General features: G+C 41.4%; 1 protein-coding gene across 1 annotated transcript in view; it reads right to left on the reverse strand.

The window, feature by feature from the left end:
• The window catches only part of ITGB5 (integrin subunit beta 5), a 188,662-nt gene that overhangs the window by 138,201 nt on the left and 34,008 nt on the right, over positions 1–16,453 (reverse strand). The window contains exon 3 of the mRNA XM_043997337.1: positions 7,733–7,937. Within this exon, the coding sequence (XP_043853272.1) occupies positions 7,733–7,937 (205 nt within the window). The remainder of the gene's footprint in view (positions 1–7,732; positions 7,938–16,453) is intronic.

Genomic DNA, 16,453 nt, shown 5'->3' on the forward strand with positions numbered 1-16,453 from the left:
TTTAAAAAAAAACACAATTGTTTCTGAGGCAGATTATGGGGAAGTCATGGTTTTTCTCTGACAGACAATATCTGCCTCAAAATGGTTATGGATATAGATTCCTATTTTCCCTAACAAATAACAACTCACATTTACATAAAACTTTATTATAGTTTACAAAATGCTTCCTTCACAACAACTTGTAGGTATTACTAGGATTATTAGTCCCATTTTCCAGATGAGGAAACATCATCTATAAAACCCTCATAGTGGATATGTTCTGGCCCCCTATCCCAGAGCCGGGCCTCTGCTCCTCCGAGTTCTGGGGGTGCTCTGAGGAGTTTGAGAAAGCTGTCTCTTCTCTAAAGCCCCCACTGTCAGCCACCAGTTACTAGCAGCACAGTTCCATTTAATCACTTGACATAAATTAGTTTTTACAAAGGACTATTTACATTTCCCACCAATAGCGTGGGGCACACTCTCCCCTATCCCACCTCAGTCTCTGGGGACTGAGAGGACAAAGACTTAACTCAGGTCGATAAAGCACCGGCCCCACCAAATAGACCATTCAAAACTCTGCCTCCCTATGGCTGAACAAACTGAGCCATATGAGTGTAATGGAATATTACTGTGACCTAATGATGCAAGAAACCATTTCAGAGAATCTCGGAGAGTATGAATTGACATAATAAAGTGAGAACAATCAGGAGAACAATTTATATAAAGGGCAGTCACATTGTTACATGTAAAGAAAAACAACTTTGAATAACTCATCGTGATTCTACCATCAGTGAAGGAAGAAGGGAGATATTCTAGACCAGGGCTTCTTAAACTTTTCCCACTCAAGACTCCTTTTCACTGGAGAAATTTTTATTCGACCCCGGGCATATAACCTTATCTATAAAATAAGGGGACTGGATTTGAAAAGCCTCTAAAGAGCTTCTAGCTTTAAACTTTCAATCCTACAACTTCCAGCCACCAGTGCGACTTTGATCATATAATTTAACCCTTTTTGACCTTGATTGTTGTTACTCACTCATTTTCAGTCATGACCCCATTTCTCCATGATCCCATTTGGGGTTTTCTTGGCAAAGATACTGGAATGATTTGCCATTTCCTTCTTAAGCTCTTTTTACAGATCAGGAAACTGAGGCAAACAGGGTGAAGTGACTTGTCCAGGGTCACACAGCTAATAAGTGTGTATGGCTGGATTTGAACTCATGAAGATGACTCTTCCTGACGCTAGGCCTACCACTCTCTCCGCTGTGCTGCTCATTTTTGAGCCTCAGTTGCCTTCTATATAAAATGAGATGATTTTCCCTGTAGGGCCTAATTGTATCAACTTCATTATGTAAAATCGACTAAGAGCTTAAGAGGTGGCTTGATGTTTACATTTTTGTCACTGTTACTCAGGATCCAGTGCATGGTTAAGGCTGGGGAGGGAAAAGGGGATGCAGCCAGCACTGGATCACCACATGCATAGAGATGCTATGGCAGGCCAATGATCCCTAGCTTAAGATGAATTGTCAACACCTGGTGCTTCAGATTCCCCACCTCTGTGGGGTATTTTCCTGTCTACTTCCTCCCCACCCTCAGGACTTTCTGATCTCAGAACTATTTCCCAACTTTATGCCCAACTAGCTCGGCACTGGCTTTGGCTCAGCTGTCTATCTGTTAACAGCCTGGATCTTGGATAGTAGTACCACTCCACTCTTTCTCCCTAACCTAACTGTTCTCCAGGACCTCAGCCCTTCCACTCTCTCCCAGGCCCTTAGACACCAGAGACAGACCTCACAACTATTGTTTTGATTTAAGAAGTGCTTTCTAAATGATTTTCTAGCACCACCTCTAAATTTTTAAAGGTTTTTTTAATATAAATTTTAATCTAAAATTAATGTAATTTCTTAAGGCCTTCTAAAACTTTGTCTTCTTCCTGCTTAAAGTTTGGGGAAAATTTTTTCTTTTTTCCTTCCAGGTTCACTCTGAGACAACATTAACTTTCTGTTTGCTTTAAAATTTTTTTTTTAAAGAAACCTTTCTCAAAGGCTGCTGACAGTGCAGTTGGTTAGTCTGGTTGCCCAATTTTTTTCAGTAAGTACTTTTGGTAAACCTTGGGGAAACCAAAAGGAATACTTCTTAAAAAACATAACAGAGAATAAATCCAACACAACTGTGCACATCCAACAGAATCCTTATTGAAGCAAGGCCCTTCCTCTGTAGCGGAGAAATTGCCCTGAAAAGTGTTACTGTCTTAAATGAGCTCACTTAAAAACAAACAAACAAAAACAAGAAAAGAAAGATAAAAGCATCAAAGAGATTTTTGATACACAAAATAGAGCAGAAGGAAGTTAACCAGGGGACACTGACAAGAATGGCACTTTATTATTATATTAAATTTAATATACATTTTTTTAAAAATTGTCTACATTAGAAATTCAAAGTTTTATATGCAATCTCTTTTCATATCCTTTGCAAATTAAAATGTTCCATGTTAAAATATTTCATTTGCCACCAATTCTGCTTGGTTTCAACTCCATCATCAACTTCATGACGCCAGGCCCAGGAAAAACTCATCACCAGAAAACTTATCATCATGGAGATTGGCTTCAGCCTTGCTACCCATGTCTCATCATTATCAGTACCCTCAGTTGCTTCTGGCCCTCTGATTGGAGAACTGGAGGGTCAAAATGCCACCAGATGCTCTGCTTCATTTCAAATCTACCTTCATCAGGGCAGTTAGATGGCGCAGTGGTAAAGCACTGGCCCTGGATTCAGGAGAACCTGAATTCAAATCTGACCTCAGACACTTGACACTAGCTGTGTGACCCTGGGCAAGTCACTTAACCCTCACTGCCCCGCAAATAAATAAATAAATAAATCCAGCTTCATCCTGCCCAAGGACAGGGTATATTCAGGCTCTCTCCTGTCTACCTCTTTCAGCTTCCTTTTGTGTACCATCTTCCCCTATTAGATTGTAAGCAGCTTGAGGGTAGACTCTTTCTTTTTCTTATTTATCTCTCCAGCACTCAACGCTGTGCCTGGCACATAGTAGGCACTTAATAAATGTTTATTGTATCATCATTTTTAACTATTTATTAATTCATAATTAAATTGTTTTTAATGGGTTAACTGCAAGCTATCATCCCTCCAACATGCTGATACCTTCGTCATGACTGCATTCCCTTATTTGTCCAAAAGCCAATGTTTTCTAGCTTCTTTGAATGCCATTTACTTCTGTTATTTATTATTGATAATAGCTAAAACCACTATTTACAGTATGATTTAAGATTTAGAAGGCACTTTGCATACATTTGAGCCTCATAATGAGCCTGTGAGGTATCTACTATAGGTTACTGTTATTTCCATTTTACAGAGAGGGAAACTGAGGCACAGGGCGATCAAGTAGCTTGCTGTGTTCACACAGCTAACGTGAGGAGGCAGCATTGGAGCACAGGTCTTATTTTGTTGTTTTGTTTTGCAGGGCAATGAGGGTTAAGTGACTTACCCAAGGTCACACAGCTAGTGTCAAGTGTCTGAGGCTAGATTTGAACTCAGGTCCTCCTGGATCCAGGGCCAGTGCTTTATCCACTGCGCCACCTAGCCGCCCCTACAGGTCTTCTTAACTTCAAACCCAGAATGGTATTTACTATCCAATGCTGCCTCTCAACTTCTGAATTTATATGGCTGATTGATAAGTCCAAGATCATCCCATCCAGTTAGGTCAGGAACAGTTTCCTTTTTGTCAGAATAGCTCCTGGCACATAACAGGCACTTAATTAGTGTTTGTTGATTAATGGATAGAATTCCTTACCGAAGGCTAATATACCCTGATCTTAGGCTTCCCCTTTTCAGACTGAAGAATCCTTCTGGATCTAGCCCCCTCTCCTCTAAACAGCCTTTCCTTCCCTGCCAGTTGTCCTCTCTGTACCTCTGTATCTATCTCGGCTCCTACCTGCACCTGAAGCTTCATTTAGTGCTGTTCAGCTTAAGAGGCACTAGGGTCTTATATAAAGAAAAGATTTTTCTGTTTTGAAAGATTTCATTTTGTGGCTTAGTGGTTAGGGTGCCGGACTTGGAACTGGGAAGAGCAGAATTCGAATCCAGCTTTTGACACTGGCTATGTGACCCCAGGCAGTTTAACCACTCTGAGCTTTAATTTCCCCACCTGGAAAATGCACATAACAATATCTAGATTACATGATGGGGTTGTTCTTAGGATAAAAATGAGATAATCTGTGCTTTGCAAACCTCAGAATTCTCAGGAGAAGAAGCTGGTCAATGATGTCAGACACTGCTGAGAGCAAAAGGATCAAGTCTAAAAATAGGCCATTGGATTTTGCAAGTAAGAGATCACCAGTAATGCTGTAGAAAGCAGGTTCATTTGGGTGAAGATGACTGAAACCAGGCTTCAAGGGATTGGAGAGTGTGGGAGAAGAAAGGGAGACAATCAGCTGTCTGAGGGGAGAGGACTTTTTTAGGAGTTTGGCTGTGATGGGCTGGGCCTGACTCCAGGTTACCCCCTGAGTAGTGTAGGTTAAGTATTAGAACAAAACAAGATGCTCATAGGTCATTCAACTGTCATCAAAAGGTTTACGTAGCCACAGCTTAGAAAGAAAGGAGACTCAAGGATCCAGCAGTCAGCTCAGGTGGATTGTCTGTAGGGTGGGGTGGGGTGACTCAGAAGGCATTGAGACATCATTAATTCTGACAGATGGAGACTCCACGTGAGTAGGCCTTAACTGAGCAGGAAGCCATGGCCAGAGGTCAACAGAAGTTATAGAAACAGCTAGGCCCAGTCAAGCACCTTCCTTGGCTTTTAGGAAAAGAAAAAGGCTGATATATTGGAAGGGAAAAAAGGGAACCTTGTAGAGAACCAAGATCTCCTGCGGGCAAAGAGATGTTTTTGAAGGGATAACAAGGAATAAAGGGTTTTTTGTGATGGGTGAGACAGGCTCTTCAGAGAAGGGTTTGAGAGTGAAGATTTGAGAATAAGGGCATAATTGATAGGGAACAAATGACAAAGTAAATGGGAGAATATGGAATCAAGGGCCCAGGGAGAGGAGTTAACCTTAGGAAGAAGAGTCCTGGGGCAGCTAGGTGACGCAGTGTATAAAACACCGGCCCTGCATTCAGGAGGACCTGAGTTCAAATCCGGCCTCAGACACTTAACAATACTAGCTGTGTGAATAGCCTCACTGGAGAATTCAGGAGAATTTCATGGGACCTTAAGAGACAACTGAGCAGCTAGGTGGCACAGTGGATAGAGCACTGGAACTGGATTCAGGAGGACCTGAGTTCAAATCCAGCCTCAGACACTTGACACTTACTAGCTGTGTGACCCTGGGCAAGTCACTTAACCCCCATTGCCCCGCAAACAAACAAAAAAAGCATCCTGTCTCTGTCTTCATCAGAGACAAGAGAGCAAAAAGGAAGAGAATAGGGGGGCTGTCAAGGGATTTTGAGGTATAAGAGAGGAGAGAAGAGAGAGCTCAAAACAAATGGCCTCTGTGCTTAATAAAGTAGAAGAGTTTCTTTGTGGGTAAACATGGATGGGAGGTGGCAAAGGATGAGGGAGAGGAAGGGAAGAAGGGATGATACAGAAGACTTCAGAAGGAAGTTGTCTCTGAATAGCCTCACTGGGGAACTCAGGAGAGTTTCATGGGACCTTAAGAGATAACTGAGCAGCTAGGTGGCACAGTGGATAGAGCACCGGCCCTGGATGCAGGAGGACCTGAGTTCAAATCCAGCCTCAGACACTTGACACTGACTAGCTGTGTGACCCTGGGCAAGTCACTTAACCCTAATTGCCCCGAAAAAAAAAAAGAGACAAACTGAGTCCAGCTCTTTCACCTTTGCAGACTAGGAAACTGAGGCAGTTTTTAAAGGGACATCCTAGACACTGGGGCATATGCATAGAGAAGGGTAGAGGTAGAGAGTGAGCATATAATCCTGGGATTTTCAGGCAAGAATATCTCCCTTGACCTCAATACAATCTTCTAGGACAGTGATACTCAGGCCAGGCCTCTTACACTGCATGCCACTCCATCACATGTAACCTGCTCCTCTCAAGATAAGCCCAAACACTGATATTTGCCAGCTGTGTGACACTAGGTAAGTCCTTTAAACTCAGTGAACCTCAGTTTCCTCATCTGACCTCCTGGCTTCCCTCAAGTCTCAGTTAAAGCCCTACCATTTGGGGAAGGAAAGGGAATAAACATTCATAGAGCACCTCCTTTGTATATTCTAGGCACTGGGCTAAGTGCTTTGCAAATATTATCTCACTTTATCCTCACAACAAACCCTTAATGTAGGTGCTATTATTTTCCCCATTACACAGTAGAAGTATCTAAGGCAAACAGAAAGTGACTTGCCCAGGATAACCCAGATGCTGTTTGAGTCCAAATTTGAATTCAGGTCTTCCTGACTCAAAGTCCAATACTCTATCCACTGTACCATCAAGGGCCTCCAATAAGCCTTTGCTGACCCTGCATAATGCTAGTGTTGCCTTCTGTTGATTATTTCCAATATATCCAGTATTGATCTATGTTTATAAGTAGTTGTTTGCATGTTGTCTCCCCAATTAGACTGTGAGTTCCTTGAGGGCAAAGACTGTTATCACTTTTCTTCTTTGTCTCCTCAATGCTGAGCACAGCAATCTGGCACATAGTAGGCACTTGATAAATGTTTGCTGACTTTTTTTTTTTCAGGGCTCTGGAGGTTAAGTGACTTGCCCAGGGTCACACAGCTAGTAAGTGTCAAGTGTCTGAGGCTGGATTTGAACTCAGGTCCTCCTGAATCCAGGTTCAGTGCTTTATCCACTGTGCCACCTAGCTGCCCCCTAATGTTTGCTGACTTAACTGTAAAATGGGAGTAATCATCTTTGTGCTGCCTACCTCAAAAACACCTTACAAACTGTAAACATTTTACATAAATATGAACAATTATTATTAGAAAATTATGCCAGGCTCCACAGAATTTTGTGAAATTGGTCTAAGAAAATCCTATCCAACACAATCCAACAAAGATGAATCAAGCACCTACTATGTGCGAGGTACTAGGAATGGAAAGACAATGACAAAATGTCCCTGATTTCAAAGAGCAGACATTCCATTGAAAGGAATGACAAATTTAAAAATGTGTTTCCAGACCCAAGTATATGCCAGGCCCTGGGCATGACAGTGTGCCCCCTTTGTAATCCTGCTACCTGAGAATGGAAGTGAGAAAGCTAGGTGTCACAGTGGATAGAGCACTGAATGGCCAGAGTCAGGAGGATGTGAGTTCAATCTGATCTCACTTAACTAGCTGTGTGACCCTGGGCAAGTCACTTAACCCCAAATGCCTTAAACATCCAGAGCCATCTCCAGGTGTCCTGATAATATATCTTTCTGCTGGACCCATATGGTTCTATAGGAGAGTAAGACTGGTGACCTTACACAGCTCTCCTTCACTTGAATCCAATTCAGTATAAGTCATGACATCACCCCGATGTCATTATTACCTCTTCTAGAACAAAGGACAAACAACAACCTCAGAACAGAATGTGCTGACTAAAACAATTATAATCTGTTTTCCAAAGACGTATCATTTTTCCTTAAAATGAAAGTCATTCCATTAACCTGGAATTGAGAATACCAATATCTTCCCATATGAAAATTAGAAGAAAAAAAACCCACCTCCCACTCTTATCATTCCCTACTTCCCACCCACACCCTCACCCAACTAACTCATGTCTTCCTGGTCCAGGGCAACTCACCAGGCCGAAGATTCATGGCAATCTTCTGGGGTGTCATCTGAATGACGTCCGCATGAGAGGCGCTGGAACCCTTGATGCTCAGAGGAAGGTTCTTCAGGACAGTGATGTTGCTCTCTGGGCTCTCGAGTTCCCCTCCACAACCGTTTTTGAGGAGATTTGCCTTCAGATCACACCGGGAGGTAACTGACCTCAGGCTGCCAAAGTCCTAAGAAGGAAGGGGAGAGATAATGAGAATAATTAGATAATTACAATAATGTATAGTGCTATGTATCATTAACAATATGTTAATAAGAATGGTTATATTATTATATAGTATATAAAACATAACAATTCATAATTAGAGATAATAAGAAATCAGGTCACTCTTAGACATGTCACCTTTTTTTCTAGACCTTGATACTTGCTAGCTGTGTGACCCTGGGTAAGTGATTTAACCACTCTGAGCTTTGGTTTCCTCTTCTGTAAAATATGAATGATGATATTTTCACTCCCTACCTAATGAGGATGTTGGGCTCCAAGTAATAATAGCATTTATGTATCACTTTGAGGTTTGCAAAACATCTTTAAAATTTCTCATTTGATCCTCACAACAACCCTGCAAAGTAGGTACTATTTATTAGCCCCATTTTTACAAGTAAGAAAACTGAGGAAGGTTGAAGTTAAGTGACTTGACCAGAGTCACACAGCTAGTAAGTGTTTTGAGGTTGAATTTGAACTCAGATCTTCCTGAGTTCTAGGTGCAGGGCTCTAGCCTTTGTACCAAATGTATAATACACACTTATTACATAATCAGACTCTGTATATTCAGGAGAAACAGAATTGAGTATCAATTCTAGGAGAACTAAACAGGTTTTCCCAGAATGAGCAATTCTGATGGAAGGTCAGCAGAGCCCCTCAGAGCATTTCTGCTAAAACAGCTTTCTCTACAAGGAGGCTGCTGTGCTATGTCAAAAAGAGAATTTGATTTTTTGCCTGGAGATAGAACTCTAGAATCAGAGACTCTCAGATCTGAAAGGGACTTCCAAAGCCAACAGGTACAAACTTAACAGGAATCCTCTGCAGCAGAAAGATGAACTATTCAATCCAATCCAGTAAATATTTATTAAGTACCTACTACATGCAAGGCACTGTGCTAAGTGATGGAGATACAATTAATAAAAACACAGTCCCTTCCCTCAAGGAACTTACAATATAATGGAGTGAGACAACATACAAAAGGAAGTAGGAAAGCAAGTAGGGGGATGTCAGGGGGTACACCAAGGGTAGGGGCCTTGTTCCATGGAGCTGAAACCAGGCAGAGCAGAAATTCAGAGTAGAGGCTTGGCCCATAAAATCCAGCACAGAAGAATCAGATTAAAATGTAATTTGTTTACAAAATGCATAAATACAATATGACATAGATAATATCATTTGTGGTTTTCTAAGGCAATACAGAGCCAGCAGGGATTTGTTTCTATTTGAGTTTGATACCAATTGTTCTACAGTATTCCATCCTCTTCTTGGAAACCATCAGTGATGGAGTCCACCACCTCCTGAAGCAGGCGCTTCCACTTTTCAGATAGTTCCAGAGGTTAGACGTTTTTCCTTACAACAAGCTTAAAGGGAGGCTTAAATCTGCCTCAGTGATAATTTTATCCATTGCTCCTACTCCTTCCTTCAGGGACCAAACAGACCAAACCTCTTTGCAAATACTTGAATACAGTTATTATGACCTTCCTCCCTACACCCAAGGTGAGATAATGATAACTAGGATTTATAGAGCACTTTAAAGTTTGTAAAAACACGACAAATATTCTCACTTTTCTTCTTACAACAATCATGGGTTGTTCAGTCATGTCCAACTCTCTGTGAACCCATCTGGGGTTTTCTTGGCAAAGGCACTGGAATGGTTTGCGATTTCCTTCTCCAGCTCATTTTACAGATGAGGAAACTGAGACAAACAGGGTGAAGTGAGTTGCCCAGGGTTACACAGCTAGTAAGTGTGTAAGGCTGGATCTGAACTCAGGAAGAGGAGTCTGCCCCAACAATCCCGGGAGTTGTACTTTACAAATGAGGAAACTGAGACTGTCAAAGGTCAAGTGACTTGCCCAGGGTCACACAGCTAATAAGATTCTGTGGCCAAATTTGAATGAGTCTTTCTGACTCCAGACTCAGAGCTTTAACCATAACTGTCTCTAAGCTAAACATCCCCATTTGCTACAAGTAATCCTTGGTATTTAATCCCCTTGCAATCCTGGGAATACTGTTCTGAACATATCCCAATGTCCTTCCTAAACTAAGGTGCCCCATAACAATATCTTGACCAAGATAAAGTATTCTAGAGGAATTTCAGAGGGGTGTTCTGGGACCAACTGGCTCCCAAGTCGATTGTTAAATTTTCATTTACATTGCATCGACGCCTGGGAAATTGGCAAACACTACAAATCATGGCTTGATTCATTGTTTTGCTGATTGTCTAGACTTAAGAAGGGGATGGAGAAAATGATAATAATGCAAATTAAACTGAAAAGTGTGTCATACTTCAGAGAGATGTTTTGCTAAGCATTTACCACTGGATTATGGCCTCTTTTACATTCTAGACATTGACCTTCTCTTAACACAGCCTAAAATCACATTAGATTTATTGGCTATTATGTCATTCTGTCGAATCACATGGAGGTCATCGTCCACCAGACGCTCCGTATCTTTTTTCCACAAGAATAGTTAACTATCCAACCATACCTACCGCCATCCTGCACTTGGTAAAGTAGATTTTTTTTTAACCCAAGTGCAAGACTTTACATTCATTCCTATCAAAGTTCATCTTATTAGATTTAGTCTAAAATACTTTTGGGTCCTGGTTTTGTTACCCCTCACATGTTAGCTGTTCCTCCTAGCTTTATGTCATCTACAAATGTAATAGGCATACTGTTTCTGCCTTCCTCTAAGTCAATGATGAGAATGTTAGGCCAAGGATGGATTCCTTCAACATTTCCCTAAAGAAAGACTTCTATATCACGCCCCTAGGAACCTTATCATTAAGAACCTCATCATGGGCAGCTAGATGGCACGGTGGATAGAGCACAGGCCCTAGATTCAGGAGTACCTGAGTTCAAATCCTGCCTCAGACACTTAACACTTACTAGCTGTGTGACCCTGGGCAAGTCACTTAACCCAAATTGCCCCGGAAAAAAAAAAAAAAAAACCTCATCATTCTGCAAGATCTCATCAGCAGTGGTACCTACTCCCCTCTCTCAACCCCCCCTGTCTCCCCTCCCAGTACCCTCTGTTGCTCCCCAAAGCTCCATTTAAGAAGGTTATCCAGGCTACCCATTTCTTCTTTTCTCAATAGACTACACTCCTTTGAACTTTTCCATCATAGCTCCATTCTGGGTACACACACACACACACACACACACACACACACACACACACACACACACACACACACACGCACGCACACACACACACACCCCAGCTTTCTACCGTTTAGGATGCAAGCAGTCATAAGGGACCGTCTTTCTTACTTGTATCCCCAACACTTAGTACAATGCTTAGTACAGAGTAGGCACTTAATAAATGTTTGTTGACTGACCTTTATCCAAATTGACAAGGAGCCATTACAAATTACTACTTGAGAATGACTGAACAAGTTGTGGTATATGAATGTAATAGAATACTATTATGCTTTAAGAAACGATGAGCAGGCAGATTTCAGAAAAACCTGGAAAGACTTAAGTGCACTGATGCTGAGTGAAGTGAGCAGAACCAGGAGAACACTGTACAGAGTAACAGCAACACTGTGTGATGATCAACTGTGATAGACTTAGTCTTCTCAGCAATACAATGATCCAAGACAATTCCAAAAAACTCATGATGGAAAATGCTTTCCACATCCAGAAAAAAGAACTGTAGAATCTGGATGCAGATCGAAGAATGCTATTTTCACTTCGTTTTCTTTGTGTGATTTTTCCCTTTTGTTCTTATTCTTCTTTCACAATGTGAGTAATATGGAAATGTTTTACATGATTGTATGTGTAAAATGTATACTGGATTGCTTGCTATCTGGAGGAAGGAGAGGGGAGAAAGGGAGGGAGAAAAATTTGGAACTCAAAATCTTTCCAAAAAATGAATGTTGAAAATTGTCGTAGGGGCAGCTAGGTGGTGCAGTGGATAGAACACTGGCCCTGGAGTCAGGAGTACCTGAGTTCGAATTTGATATATCATACAGCTATTAATAGAGTAATCCAATGCTATTCTTTTGCTCAAATGTCTCCATCTTTTCCACACTAATAGCATAAGTGACTATGAAATGCTTTGCTGAAATCTAGGTATTCTAGAAATCTAGAATCTAGAAATCTGAAATCTAGGTATATGTTTACAGCATTCCCTTAATCTTTCAACCCTGTGAAAAATGAAAAAGGTTAGTCTCTCCCCATGGCCTAACACTCCCACTCTGGACGCTGGCCTTCTTTGCCCATCACTTTCCCATTCTGAATAAACTTCTATTCTGGCCTCTTCCCTGTCCCCGCCCCCGCCCCCCAACTGGTGACTACCTCTTCGAGAACAACATTTCAAAAAAAGGCCCAGCCAAGGTTCACTTCATTCCAGACAGTCAGGCCTCACAGCCATATTCTCCTGTTCACCCTGCCCCCTCTAGTTTGGGACTACAACTATTGACTGTAAAGTAGTATCTGGATAAGGAAAGTCAACTTTCATGACCAAGTTGCCCCCCCCCCCCCGCTTTTGCCACCACTGGGGCAGCTAGGTGGTGAAGTAGATGACTCACTCATTTTCCTGAGTTCAAAACCAACCTCAGATACTTACTAGCTGTGTGACCCTAGACAAGTCACTTCACCCTATTTGCCTGAGTTTCCTCCTCTGTAAAATGAGTTGGAGAAGGAAATGGGAAAACACTCAGGTATCTCTGCCAAGAAAACCCCAAATGGGGTCACAAAGAGTTTGGCATGGCTGAAAATGAACAACAAAATTATCTCCTCAGGGGCAGCTAGGTGGCGCAGTGGATAGAGCACCGGCCCTGGAGTCAGGAGGACCTGAGTTCAAATGGAGCCTCAGACACTTAATACTTACTAGTTGTGTGACCCAGAGCAAGTCACTTAACCCCAATTGCCTCACTAAAAAACAAAACAAAACAAAACAAAATTATCTCCTCATTAAGAACAAGTGCACATAGTAAGCGCCAAATAAAAACTCATGTAATAAAGTAATAAGCTTAATAAATACTTAATAAATTCATTATCCCACACTAGCTCTTAGTAATCACCAGGCCTCCCTTTTTCAATGCACACAAGTATTTTGCCCCAAAGTGGAGCTCACTGGCTTATCAATGACAGATTTCACAATGTTCCTTGGAGAGAGGGCAGAGGGAAGGGACAATCTGTCAGACCAGATGAGCTGAGCTTCCTTATGGCTCCAAATAGACATCATTGAACAAGCATTTATGATATACCTACTCTATGCCATTCATTATGTTAATTACCAGGGATACAGAGACAAAAATTAAAAAGACCTGTCCTCATGAAGGCTCCCTTCTAATATGGGAAATGCCACATACATATATTAATATATGTAGCATATCTTCAAAATGAAACAAGGCAGTTTTGGAAGGAAAGGGGTGCTTGCTGAAGGTTGAGGTGTCTGTGGCACTTTATTTTTTATTCTTTAAAAGCATTTTTATTTCAAGTAATTTTTTAAAAATTTTATTTATTTTTTTTTGGAGGGGCAATGAGGGTTAAGTGACTTGCCCAGGGTCACACAGCTAATAAGTGTCAAGTGTCTGAGGCTGGATTTGAACTCAGGTCCTCTTGAATCCAGGGCTGGTGCTCTATCCACTGTACCACCTAGCTGCCCTTTCAAGTAATTTTTAATAAAACATTTTTATTTTATTTAGTTTTGAGTTCTGTGAGAAAATAATGGGATTTGGCAGGTGCCCAGGAGCCCCACCTGAAGACTGATTTAGAATTGATTGAACTGAGTGTGACTGACTGAGAACCTACTTAAGGTTAATTAAATCAAGACCACACCTGGCTGGCCCTGAGCGGGGTGTTGTTCTCAAGGCTGTGGACTACGACATCAACACAAGATCACCCTCAACCAATCAGCTTGAAGGATGGCCCCTTCCAGGGAGGAAGACAGGAAGTAGAAAGGGAGGCTGACTCCCTAGCTCTGGCCTCTTTCCTTCTGAAACCTCTGGCTGGTAGCGAAGGGAAGAAGGAATCGATTCTGAACCCTAGGGTAGATAGGCTTTGGCTATCTTTCTGAACTCCTTTACTAACTTCTAATAAACTTTAATAAATGCTTAAGGCTCAAACACTGTTGCTGAAGTTTCTAATTTATAAGTAAATCCTAGCTAGTCCCCCCCCCACACACACACACACACACACTGGGGGGGGGGGGCAGGTAAGGACACACACATTAGATTTTACTTGTCACAGTTCCAATTTTTATCCTTCCTTCTCTCCCTCCCCTCCTCCCTTTCTGAGGCAGTATGGAACCAAATATGGGTTATACATATGCAATTATGCAAAACATTACCGTATTTGTCATTTTGTACGAGAAAACTTGATTAAAAGAAAACAATGAAAGAAAATGAAAATAGCATACTTCAGTCTGTGTTCCATCAATATCAGTTCTTTCTTTGGAGGTGGATAGTATGTTTCATCAATAGTTGTGGCACTTTCTTAAAATAAGACAACAATGATGTTTACTGCATCAATTGACTCTTCCTTTCACTTGTACACTTAGAGGCCTAATTTCAATATTGTTGTGTCTCATGGAATAGGGAGGCCCAAGGAGAGGGAGAAAGACTGGGGAATGGATGGTTAATGAAGCAGTCAGAACACACATTTATCAATTAAGTTCACTGTCTTATATGGGCATAGTTCATGTCACCCCAAAATAATAACATAGTAACATCAAAGATGACTTATCACAGATTACCATAACAGTTATAATAATAATAATGAAAAAGTTTGCAATATTGTGAGAATTACCAAAATGTGACACAGAGGCAGCTAGATGGCACAGTGGATAGAGCACCGGCCCTGGAGTCAGGAGTACCTGGGTTCAAATCTGGCCTCAGACACTTAACACTTACTAGCTGTGTGACCCTGGGCAAGTCACTTAACCCCCATTGCCTCACTAAAAACAAAAACAAAAATAAAATGTGACATAGAGATGTAAGCACATGTGGTTGGAAAAATAGCGTTAATACAACTTGCTCTACATAGGGTTGCCACAAACCTTCAATCTGTAAAAAAAAAATCAATATCTGCAAAGTGCAATAAAACAAAGCACAATAAAATGAGGTATGCCTGTGTTTTACCATTTGACTTCTTTTGAGCCATTAGGCACAGGGGTTATCACACTCCTGGTCCAACTCTGTGCTCAGACCATGCATGCCTTATTATAATCAGCCTCCATCCTCATGCGTCTGGGCCACATTAATGCTATGGAGCATGACTCTCCTGTGTGCTTCACCAGCTAATCCTGAGAACCAAAGCTCACACCTGCTGTACCACCCATCCAGTTCCCACACCTGGTCCTTTACTCATTAGCAGAGCCTGGGTAACAGATATTCTCAGCCAAGCAATTAATAAACAGCTGACCTACTATGTGCCAGGCACTTCGCTGGATCCTGGAATACAAATACAAAAAAAATGAAGTACTCCCTACTCTCAAGGAGCACACTTTTTTTTTTTAAAGTGAGGCAATTGGGGTTAAGTGACTTGCCCAGGGTCACACAGCTTGTAAGTGTCAAGTGTCTGAGGCCAGATTTGAACTCAGGTCCTTCTGAATCCAGGGCCGGTGCTCTATCCACTGCACCACCTAGCTGCCCCAAGGAGCACACATTTTAATGAGAAATAAATGAATTAATAAGAATTAAGAAATGAATTAGGGTTCCCTTTTCCTCCTCTGCTGCCTGAGAAGACAGTGGTCACCATGGACAGCATCATGACCATCAGAAGCAGGAAGGTCAGGACAGACAGGCTTCTTCAACATAAACAGATGGTTATGGAAGCCCTTCATCTGGGAAAGGCCACAGTGCTTAAGATTGAAATTCAAGAAAATTTGGCTGAGATGATATCATTTTTAACTTTGGTTCAATTACTCAATCAATAAGCTTTGACATTTTATTATTTATTTATCGTTATTTTCTTTTTAAATTTTGAGTTCCAAATTCTCTCCCTCCCTCCCAACCCCCTGTCTCACCCACTGAGAAGGCAAGCAACATGATCTCAATTATATATGTGAAATCATGCAAAACATATTCTTAGAATTAGCTATATATATTTTTTAAAAGCAAGAAAAATAAAGAAAGTGAGAAAAGTATACTTCAATTTGCACTCAAGAGTTCAGTTCTCTCTCTGGATGTGGAAAGCATTTTTCCATTATGAGTTCTTTGGAATTATCCTGGATCCTTGTATTGATCAAAGTAGCCAAGTCTTTCACAGCTGATCATCATTACAACATTTCTATTACTATGCACAATGATCTCCCAGTTCTTCTCACTTCACTTTGCATCAGTTCACAGAGGTCTTGCCATGTTTTTAATAAGCATTTACTAAATGCCTACTATGTTCCAGGCACTGTGTGAAGTGCTAGTAATACAAATGCAAGGGGGAAATACACTCTCTGCTCACAAAGAGTTTTCAATAGACAACATGCAAAAGGAAGCTGAAAAGGGATGTGGAGGGTGGGGCACCGGTAGAAGAAAGGTAC

The sequence above is a fragment of the Dromiciops gliroides genome, chromosome 3 (genome assembly GCF_019393635.1).
Source record: "Dromiciops gliroides isolate mDroGli1 chromosome 3, mDroGli1.pri, whole genome shotgun sequence".
Taxonomy (NCBI): Eukaryota; Metazoa; Chordata; class Mammalia; order Microbiotheria; family Microbiotheriidae; genus Dromiciops; species Dromiciops gliroides.